This window comes from Phalangium opilio, unplaced genomic scaffold (genome assembly GCF_054372755.1).
Source record: "Phalangium opilio isolate 3A_F unplaced genomic scaffold, DU_Popi_V2 ptg000089l_1, whole genome shotgun sequence".
Taxonomy (NCBI): domain Eukaryota; kingdom Metazoa; phylum Arthropoda; class Arachnida; order Opiliones; family Phalangiidae; genus Phalangium; species Phalangium opilio.
The window spans coordinates 4,471,925-4,483,330 of record NW_028324194.1 but is presented as its reverse complement, the minus strand read 5'-3'; the positions used below and the strand labels follow the sequence as shown (position 1 = coordinate 4,483,330).

The 11,406-nt window shown below is 36.8% G+C and overlaps 1 protein-coding gene across 1 annotated transcript; it reads left to right on the top strand.

Annotated features, from left to right (window-relative positions):
- The first annotated feature begins 8,957 nt into the window (after positions 1-8,957).
- LOC149647102 (uncharacterized) lies at positions 8,958-10,935 on the top strand. Its single transcript, XM_089849703.1, has 2 exons — positions 8,958-9,225; positions 10,527-10,935. Exons 1-2 carry the CDS (start codon positions 9,041-9,043, stop codon positions 10,834-10,836), a joined length of 495 nt encoding a protein of 164 aa, XP_089705829.1. The 5' UTR covers positions 8,958-9,040; the 3' UTR covers positions 10,837-10,935.
- The last annotated feature ends 471 nt before the right edge of the window (positions 10,936-11,406 follow it).

Below are 11,406 nucleotides of genomic sequence, written 5' to 3'. Positions count from 1 at the left end.
AATATTTTGGAAAAGGTGTCAACGAATTATTGGAACGATTGTTTTGGAAAAGGTGGCAGCTAACTATTAGGAGAATATTTTGGAAAAAGTGGTAGCTATTTAAAGGGAGAATATTTTGGAAAAGGTGGTAGCTAATTAATAGGAAAATAACCTAACCGAACCGAACCTAACCTACCCGAAACCAAAATAAAAAAATTTTAATTTAAAACTTAAAAATTGATGGAACTACCATTAAGATTATACTTCATTTTAAGCACAATTTGTTTATTATTTCTAAATATCTCTTGCCTTGAAAGGAATGAAAGTGAGCGTTTTAATTAGTATCACGAAACATTTAATTAATATATTTTAAAACTACACCACCGAATCGCTGACGGCTATCGTGTTTCAAGTTATATTGATGTACTTTTTAGGGCATATTCGGACGATTGGGATTTCGGTCCATCGGGAATATAGCCATTGGGCTAGATTTTGAAATTCTAGCCAAAACTTTTCTGTCGAATGCGATTCTGTCCATTGAGATTCGGTTGAATGGGAACCCCCCTCAGTTTGACCCAAAGAACACACCCTTTAATTTCTGACATGCTTATCAGAAACACGTACCCTGCGCAACATTCAAGTGTAAATTTGATTTCATATTCTTTTTATTTTATGCGTGTCAAGTATTATCCCTTAATTGTTCGTAAACCAGGAAAGGCTTTTGTCAATTCTGTAATTGAGGACTACGAAGGAATTATAGCTGATATCATGATCGCTGCTCGAAAAAATCTGAAGTAAATATTCACGAAAATAATATTTAACAAATTATTTTATTTAACTTTTTATCTAAAATGGATGCCCTATGAATACATATATCGTTCCACGAGGGATCCATGTAATTTTAGAAGCAGGAATAGAGAACGGTTAGCCTTAACTTCAGGCTCTCTTCAACACGTAATGAAAATATTAAATTTATCGATTGTATACCAAAATCCCCCCAGCCAAAATCCCCCCGGCCAAAATCCCCCCAAATCATAAGTAACGGACAAAATCCCCCCAATGTAGGACAAAATCCCCCCAAATCATTAAAACAAGACAAAATCCCCCCAAATCAATATAACAAGACAAAATCCCCCCAAATCATTATAACAGGACAAAATCCCCCCAAATCATTATAACAAGACAAAATCCCCCTAATAATTATAACAAGACGTAACATTGTTAAATGATTTATAAAATATTACTAGCCTAACCAAACCTAACCTAACATAACAGTAACGTTTTGGAAAAGGCGTAACATTGTTAAATGATTTGTAAAATACTACTAACCTAACATAACAGTAATGTTTTGGAAAAGGCATATTATTTGATAAGTCAATGATGCTAAACATTTATATTTTGGAAAAGGCCTAACATTGTTAAATGATTTATAAAATATTATTTGAGAAGTCGGTAGGATTTCGGTATGAGGTCAAAAATCATTTTAGAGCAAAATCAAGCACACCATTCGGTAGGGCGTAAAATTTAGATCTAAAATATTCCCCACTTTTTTCAAATTTCCAAAAAAAAACCAAAAACATTTTTTGCAGTATAGGTGAACAAGGTCAAAAACAGTGTGGAAAACATCAGAGGGCCAATAATTTGGCACCTTTTCCAACCTAACCTAACCTAACCTAACCTAACCTGACCTAACCAAACCTAACTAAACCTAACCTAACCTAACCCAACCCAACGTAACCGGACCTAACCTGACCTAACCAAACCTAACTAAACCTAACCTAACCTAACCTAACCTAACCTAACCTAACCTAACCTAACCCAACCTAACCCAACCTAACCTTACCCAACCTAACCCAACCTAACCTAACCTAACCTAACCCAACCTAACCTAACCTAACCTAACCTATTCGGCCTCTTAAGTGAAAATGAACCCTAACGTTAAACATCAATATTTTGGAAAAGGTGGCAATTCTTATGGGGGATAAGACTTTTTTTTTTTTGGAAATTTGAAAAAAGCGGCGGCCATTTTAAATCTAAATTTTACGCTCTATCGAATGGTGTGCTTGATTTTGCTCTAAAATGATTTTTGACCTTATTCACTCATACCGAAATTGTACCGAGAACTCAATGAAGCATAACATCAATATTTTGGAAAAGGCGTAACGTTGTTAAATGATTTATAAAATATTACTAACCTAACTTAACCAAACCTAACCTAACCTAACATAACAGTAATGTTTTGGAAAAGGCATATTATTGGGGAAGTCAATGAAGCTAAACATCAATATTTTAGAAAAGGCGTAACATTGTTAAATGATTTATAAAATATTACTAGCCTCACCAAACCTAACCTAACATAACAGTAACGTTTTGGAAAAGGCGTAACATTGTTAAATGATTTTTAAAATATTACTAACCTAACTTAACCAAACCTAACCTAACATAACAGTAATGATTTGGAAAAGGCATATTATTTGAGAAGTCAATGAAGCTAAACATCAAAATTTTGGAAAAGGCGTAACATTGTTAAATGATTTATAAAATATTACTAACCTAACCTAACCTATCCTAACCAAACCTAACCGTTAAATATCATTTGGAGGGATTTTGTCTTGTTTTAATTATTTGGGGGGATTTTGTCTTGTTATAATGATTTGGGGGGATTTTGTCTTGTTATAATGATTTGGGGGGATTTTGTCTTGTTATAATGATTTGGGGGGATTTTGTCTTGTTATAATGATTTGGGGGGATTTTGTCCTACATTGGGGGGATTTTGTCCGTTACTTATGATTTGGGGGGATTTTGTCCGGGGGGATTTTGGCTGGGGGGATTTTGGGTCACACCCAAATTTATCCTATTGGCTCACTTAAACTACGTTTTGATGACGTTGCTGACGTTTACGGAGAAAAATACGTGGTTCCCTTTTTACCTCTGTGGCTATGACCCGCCTCTTCTTTCATAACTCCCCCCCCCCAGTCCCCGTGAAGGGGGTCGTGGACTTTGACACGCGCAAAAATTACCATGTTCTCTATTGCTGCTTATAAAATTACATGGATTCCTGGTTCCACTCAAATTTTATCAGATAAAAAAAATAATGGAGAATTTCATAATTTTTAAAAATTCTCTTGAAAAAATTATATACTTTTCATTCTTAATTTTTTTTCTTTATTATAGCCTCACGTTTAAATATTTCTATTCGGTAAGTTAAGATTATAAAATAACCCTTTTTAATATATCTGCACATAATAATAGCAGAGAGTTTTTCTTATGTCTCGGATTTGGCAAAATATTTTGCAATGCAGTTGCTTTAAATTTAAAATTCAGTCATTAAAAAACGGTAAATTTTTATTAATTTGGTTAAATATAATTCTGATATTATTATTAGTTTTTTTATTAAAAACAAAACGACGTCATTAAAAGCAAGGTGAAAATCTAAAACGATGATAGCATTCGAACGTTAAATAAATACAGTTTTTTTGTGAATGACATTCCACTAAAAATTATAATTACTTAAAGTAAGATACATGCCTCGTAAATTATGGCAATATGGCCTATGAACTTAAAGGGTCTGTAAAAATGTCAAATACAATTGGGTCAATGACGGCGCCTTTGTTATTGCTACGGTCGACGGTTCAAGCAAACACTGCAGGGGTCACGGACTTTCGGGAGTGGGGACAACCAATCACAAGAGAGATTAACCTGATGGGAGGAACAGCTTTACAACCACAAAATAATTCCTCTTTGATGCGTTTTACATTAGCTGATGACATCAATAAGAACGGGTCCGTCGACATTTTTACAGTCCCTTTAAAGGTTTCACTATGGCCTCACTAAATTGCCAGAAGTTATAACCAGAAGTGTTTTAAATAAAATTAACTTCAATGGATGTATATAGGTACAGAGTATACATTTTAATACCGCACTTTAAATTTTCAGTATGAAGAAGAGTGGGACATAGAAACCTACCCTCATTCCTTTACGTACGGTGTTCTGCAAAAATATAAAGCATCAGCTGAATTATACTACTCCAAAATAGTCATGTTTTCTGAACTAACATCAACTCAACGTGGGAGCTTTTTAATCAATCTTATAAATATACCGTTATGGGTATGAAAATTCAAGACTAAATCTCATCTATTTTAGAATTCTTTTAACCAGAACAATATTTTTGTGACATTACAGTTCTTGGGACTACTGTTTGTGACAATATTCGTTTTGTCAGCTCTGTCAAAGGGCTTTGAAAAATCAAGCAAATTCGGATCTTTATATTGGATGTACTTCGCTCCAATATTTCAACAAAGTAATGTAGCGATACATTTATGGATAAGTTGAATTTCGTGAGAGCATAAGTTCAAAAGATAAGTTTGTCTTTGTTACTGAGAACTTGTCTTGAAGTGACAAAGGTGAAACGTCATAGATTTCTCGCCTGAAAGATTTGGCCCGAGCAGTTGTCTCTTGAATACAACCCTACCCCTATTTACTGTTCCTGCCCAGATTTTTCATGTCTAAAGAAAGTTCTTGACACTTTACATAATGCAAGGTCATATCAGCCTGAGATAACTCTAACCTCATTTATACTGTATAATGGTTATTTTCCACTCTGCAGAGCTTTCGTAATAGTTTTGAGACTAGCGTAAACAGCTTGACTCATTTCAGGTTTCCCTTTAAGAATCAAACACTTCGTTTCGGCTCACTTGTTAAACATATGGGTCTTCACATCAATAGTGCTGAACATCGTCGTCACATCCTACATCACGGCTGACGTTTTCATTGGACAAAAGACAATTATAAATCATCCGGAAGACATACTTAAAGTCAAAAATCTAAGATACAATGCTCCTGGTCATACATTTAGCGTAAGTTTCTGTTGTTTTTTTTTGGTTTTTTTTTCAGATAGCTCTGAAAAATTTGAATTTCGCAAGGGAAAACATTTGCTTTTTGTTTGTTTCAAAGTTGTACAATGTCGGCAAGATTCCCAAAGGTGGGCGTTTATGGTGGGTCGTTGCATGGCTGCTAATCACAGCTAGTCAACAACGTTCTACACAATCCAGTGTACTTGAACCCCTTCTTGAACATTACTTTCGCGGCCCGAAAAATAGGTTTTTTGAACAATTAAAAGAGGGTGAGGGTAAAGCGTTACAAATTTGCAACTATGACTTTAAAGGAGGGCTGGTTTTGCAAAAAATTATGTCACATTAAATTTAGAAGAGATTTCTACTAGGGATGCACCGATATGGGTACAGCCGATATATCGGAAATTCGTAGCCGATATATCGGCCGATATTATCGGCCCATAAAAAAATAATATTTTTCCCTGAATATCGTTTTCAAGAGTAGAATCAACAGTTTTTTAGGACCATTTACGTTTTTACTTTGTTTTATTAGAGACATGTGTCACATCTATGTCGTTCAATGTGGTACCGCTACATATTTTAGCCTTAACCCCCTTCCTTAAAAAATGGTGTGGTCTAAGTTAAATCCTTCCTTGGTGTTTAGTAAAAATGCAGCTCCTTTCTTTGTTCAACAAGAAGTAGCGTTATAAGCAAAATTATTGACCACAAGTCAAAAATTCAAAGTGTACATTAGTGACACCAAACGCATTAGGGAGCGTCAGTGTCCACTTCGATTGTTTGTGGCAGGTATGGGAAACTAGGGAAATTACTTTCTCATAGTCATGAACAACGGGATAAAACATAGATTGTGGAAAATCTTGCATTTTTAAACGGAAATGTTAAATTATGGGAATGAATTTGTGTGATGTACTTCAATTAGTATTCATTGAGTACCTTATAACTTGTTAAGTTTTTTCTGAAAATATCGGTTCACATGAAGCCGATATTGGCCGATACCGATATGAAAAAGACAGGCCGATATATCGGTAACCGATATATCGGTGCATCCCTAATTTCTACTCTTTTAATCGTTTTACAAAAACCATGCAGTTACGGAGCTAAATAAGAAATAGCTTTGTGTGTAAATATAAATAGCCTATGGAAAATCAAATGTACGTTGAAACGGTACACGACAATATGGTCTCGGACAAATGGGTCCCGGGACAAATTGGTCCCAGGACAATTGGGTCTTGGGGAAAATGAGTCTAGGGACGCTTTGGTCTCAGGACAATTGGGTCTTGGGGCAAATGAGTCTAGGGACACATTGGTCTCAGGACAATTGGGTCTTGGGACAAATGAGTCTAGGGACAAATTGGTCCCAGGACAATTGGGTCTTGGGGAAAATGAGTCTAGGGACGCTTTGGTCTCAGCTCAGACCACCTACCCATGGACAGGCATCCCCGTGTTAAACCGCGGTTTTCGAATTGAAACGCGTAGCACGCGCCCTCATGTGTCGGCGGACCGCAATATATCTCCACAAACACGTGATCATTTAAAGAGACAAAATTCGTTTTTTGGCCAAGGCTTAATATTATATTCGTCTTATAAAGTAACCCAGAGTTATAGTTACTAAACTATTATAAATATAACGTGTATAAATCTTTAATTAGATGAACTAAAAATAAACAAATGATAAGGTTTATTCACTTTGGAACATTAATAAGATTTTTGGCATCTATTGACGCCTATTAGGCCACTGTTCTCGAGGGAGCAAGAATAAAGAATTAATATTTTTCACTTGAGTCTGTTTGTGGAGATGAATTTCCAGTAGCCGCCACCGCGGCGCTTTCGTCAGGCGTTACACTTTGCTAACCTAGCTCCCTATCCTCATGCCTGTCCATGGGTAGGTGGTCTGAGGTCTCAGGACAATTGGGTCTTGGGGCAAATGAGTCTAGGGACACATTGGTCTCAGGACAATTGGGTCTTGGGACAAATGAGTCTAGGGACAAATTGGTCCCAGGACAATTGGGCCTTGGGGCAAATGAGTCTAGGGACACATTGGTCTCTGGACAATTGGGTCTTGGGACAAATGAGTCTAGGGACAAATTGGTCCCAGGACAATTGGGTCTTGGGGCAAATGAGTCTAGGGACAAATTGGTCCCAGGACAATTGGGTCTTGGGGCAAATGAGTCTAGGGACAAATTGGTCCCAGGACAATTGGGTCTTGGGGCAAATGAGTCTAGGGACACATTGGTCTCAGTAAAATTGGTAATTAATAGGAGAATATTTTGGAAAAGGTGGCAGCTTATTAATTGGAGAATATTTTGGAAAAGGTGGCAGCTAATTAATAGAAGGATATTTTGGAAAAGGTGGCGGCTTATTAATTGGAGAATATTTTGGAAAAGGTGGCGGCTAATTAATTGGAGAATATTTTGGAAAAGGTGGCGGCTTATTAATTGGAGAATATTTTGGAAAAGGTGGCGGCTTATTAATTGGAGAATATTTTGGAAAAGGTGGCGGCTTATTAATTGGAGAATATTTTGGAAAAGGTGGCGGCTTATTAATTGGAGAATATTTTGGAAAAGGTGGCAGCTAATTAATAGAAGAATATTTTGGAAAAGGTGGCAGCTTATTAATAAGAGAATATTTTGGAAAAGGTGGCAGCTTATTAATAAGAGAATATTTTGGAAAAGGTGGCAGCTTATTAATAAGAGAATATTTTGGAAAAGGTGGCAGCTTATTAATAAGAGAATATTTTGGAAAAGGTGGCAGCTTATTAATAAAAGAATATTTTGGAAAAGGTGGCAGCTAATTATTGGGACCATTGTTTCGGAAAAGGTGGCAACTAATTAGGGAACCAAATAATCACGAGACTAAATCGTCCCGAGAACAAATAATCACGACACCAAATAGTACCGAGACCGTAAGATCACGAGACCAAATAGTCCCGAGACTAAAAAAATCACGGGAGCAAAAAAATCACGAGACCAAATGGTCCTAAGACCAAATCGTGCGATCAATTAGTACCGCAACCAATTCAGCCAGATCATATTTTCCTGTTCGGGACCGTCCATAAACTACGTCACGCGAAAAAAAGCATTTTCTGACCCCCCCCCCGTCCCCCCATATCACGCTTCGTCACGCTTTTCTCAGACCCCTCCCCTAAAAACCACGTCACATTTCTTTAACCCCCCCCCCCTCCGCACTATGATTTGTCTTAATTTACAATTTTAATTTGATTAATATCTTGAGTGATATGCCGCCCCCTCAGAAATATTTTGCTCGGCTGAAAATTCGAAGTTCTCTTCCGTTTTAAGCTTTTTCCCTCTGATTGACCTTTAGAATTTTAAAGTCTGGATGTGCTTTTTATAAGCTTCAAAAAGTTCCATAAAGCTTAGTTAAAGGGGCACACTTTTTAGGTTTCGACACTGTCACCGAAAACCGACTAATCGAGCTTGAGATTTAGAAAATTTGCCAAAGAAACGAAACCATTTCAATCGGCAGGGGGATTTGATTCATCCTCACAAATAATAGGGGCGAATAAACAGAAACGTAAGAGTGTTTACGCTGTTTATTTTAAATGCGCTATTTAAATTGGCTATAAAAAGGTGTAAATAGTAGATAATTGCTTACATTTTCTATTTAAGCGTTGATGGAATAACAATTTCGGTAAATTACTGTAACGGTGGACTTTGGAATGTTGTGTTTCTTCTTCTATAACATAAGAGAGCCAATCGGCCTCTTACTGACTTCGTAACAAAATCAATGCTAAATGTGACGTCACGCATCGAAGAACCCCTCCCTCCCCCTTGTCACGGACTGTCACAAATTTAGAAACCCCCTCCCCCCATAAGAGTGTGACGTAGTTTATGGACGGTCCCTTCCGACGTTCGAACTAAATGCCTGGGAAATATTTACTGGCATTTCCTTAGATTTTTTTGTGTCACCATGTTTGGTTAGAGCATATACGAGACCACCCCCATAAGCATTAGCATATCATGGACTTAGGAATCAATCAGTGCTTTTCATTAATAAAATTTTAATTTTAAGGGCATATTAATTCCTTCTCACTCTAGCACAGAACATAAAGTGCTCAGAACGAGATATAAACTGATTGTATCTATTTAAAGGGATACCCAGGGGAAATTGGTGAAAGAATACGAAGCCGATATTTCGATTGGTCTGGAGTGTCTTGGGACAAATTTTTCTCAAGAGTTCTGTCTGGCGATATGGTGTATATCACGTGGTATGAAGAAATCCAAAATATCGATGAATATTGTAAAAGAGTGCCGAGCAGTAGTATTCGACCACGTTTTTACATGTCGCCTTTCATCGTTAAATCTGATCTTATTGGATTTTATGTGAACAAAAATCACTCCCTTGATAAAGACGTCTTGGCTGGATTTAACAGGGTGTAAGTCATATTCTATCTCATTCCAAGAAAAACGAAAACCTTTTTATTATGGTCTACTAATTTACTAATAAGGCTTAACACAGAATTCGTTAAGGTGGAACTATCTCCACTCAAACTCCGATATGGCAGTCTGTCTTACTGACACTAACCAAAGGTTCTCTCAAGCAGCTGAATATTGCATTTTCGAGTTATGTAATGCTGCGCTATTTCGACCCACAACAGCGGTTGTCTAAACAGCGGTTTAGCAGTACAATGTTTCATAATCATTAGCAAAAGTAAATAGATATCAAAAAGTTAATAGCTTTAAGTCAATCATACCTTCCCGCCTGCATGCTATGTAAAATGAGTATCGAGTATCACGTGGCTTGCTTGTAACCAATAGGATGTTCGCATGACGTCATAGAAGCGACAAGAGATATTGGAAATTACAAATTACTGAGCATCATGGGAGTAAATTGAGGGAAATATCATTGGTAGCCGCGCTTACGTGATGGAAAATGGCGCCGTAGTAGTGCGGGTAATTGCTGAATTATGGTAAATTATATTAAAACACTAAAGTCTAAAACTGTAATTAGTTTCATAATGCCGCGTAAAAAACGATTTTAGTTTCGCCTTCGGTATCGACCCAGTGCAATTTTTATCTGAAACCTACGAATAATTCCTCATACTCTTCCATCATGTTGCAAAGAAAAGTTTTCAAACGTCCTTGGCTCTCCCAACATTGTAGTATTGTTTTACGTTCATCTTTTTTTCACGAATTCGTCAAAATCATATTTCTTATCCATTTTTCATATTACTATTTTATCACATTCATAGGCAATCACATGTAGTCTTCACAGATTTTGTACTAGGCGTAGGCTATACTGTTACAGTCTCACAGCAGACAGCTGATTGAAATTACCTTTAGAACGCATGCGCGTCGATTAAACCTTCAACAACCCGCACTACTTTGTCTGAGCGGCGTTAGGTACATGTCAAGTGGTTTGCTAGGTGCTACGCCATTTGTGCGGTGCCGCGGAATAGGAGCGGGAATCTCAACTTTCATAACGCGCCCATGCCGGGGAGATATTAACTTCTTGTTTATAATCTATTTACTTCTGTCATTAGTCATACCCGATTTGAGCAGCAGTTCTAGAAACATCTAATTTGAAAAAGAAAAAGCTGTCCCTAGACAACTTTTTCTAAATCTGTAAATTATGCAGTCGTATGACTCTTCACTTATATAACTTGATGATTTCCAATTAACACGCGTTACTTTTAAAGCATTTCTAATTTTCTAAACCTTTTCTTGTTGATTTTAGGATCCGGTACGCTGCTTCTGCTTGTCTCGGAGAAGAGGCGATAAACAGAGCTTACTGGAAGGTGGGATGCGTCACGTCAGAAGATGTGAAAGACAGGAATACAGACGACGAAGAAGAATGTAGAATCTTGATGACCATTTTCGTTATAATCCAAATTCCATCAATCACGATTTTAACCTACGAACTTATCCGAAAACTATGCTGTCATAAGTGTAATAATAATCAGAGCACAAAGCGAAGAATCACTTACCGCTTTTCCAAGTCAACTACATTTTTCCAAAACACAGTTTACATCAAACGTAAACTATAAACTTTGGCCGTGCTGTAACAAAATACGCCTGATATGATATAATATGCTAAGACATACAATGATACCTTAGAGCTGTCTACTCAAAATGTTCAGCGACGTCTTAAGATTTAAAATATGATGGTGAAATTTATCCTGTACCACGACTCGAAAAAATCTAGGAGGATATAGGGGTGAAGGAGTCTTCGACTGCCCAATCTTAGAGCTCAGGCTAGGAAATTAAGGTCCCATCGCAGGGCCCTTCAAGTGAACCAATTTTAGTTTTGAAGGGCACTTTGCTAAAATTAGAATAACTGTGATTACAATAACATGTAAAACGTTCTCACCACGTCGAGAAGTGTAGAGCTCGGCATTATCGAATAAATTATCCGCTTTATTTTATCTTTATCCGAAATCTAGAATTATCCACAGAAGCACCGTGTTAAATCGCATTATAACCGCCAGTTTTGTTTGTAAATAATCGGTTAATCACTAATTTTCGGATAACGGTTAGGTAATGCCGAGCTCTAGAGAAGTGTTAGTAGCTTAATTTATATTTGAATAATAATTTGTGTGTGAGTGAATTTTACAAAT

Excerpts from the sequence above, each read along its gene's own strand:
- LOC149647102 (XM_089849703.1), top strand. The coding sequence starts at position 9,041 with ATGGTGTATATCACGTGGTATGAAGAAATCCAAAATATCGATGAATAT. Across the intron at positions 9,226-10,526 it reads TTGGCTGGATTTAACAGGGT|GATCCGGTACGCTGCTTCTG; the intron begins GTAAGTCATATT and ends TGTTGATTTTAG.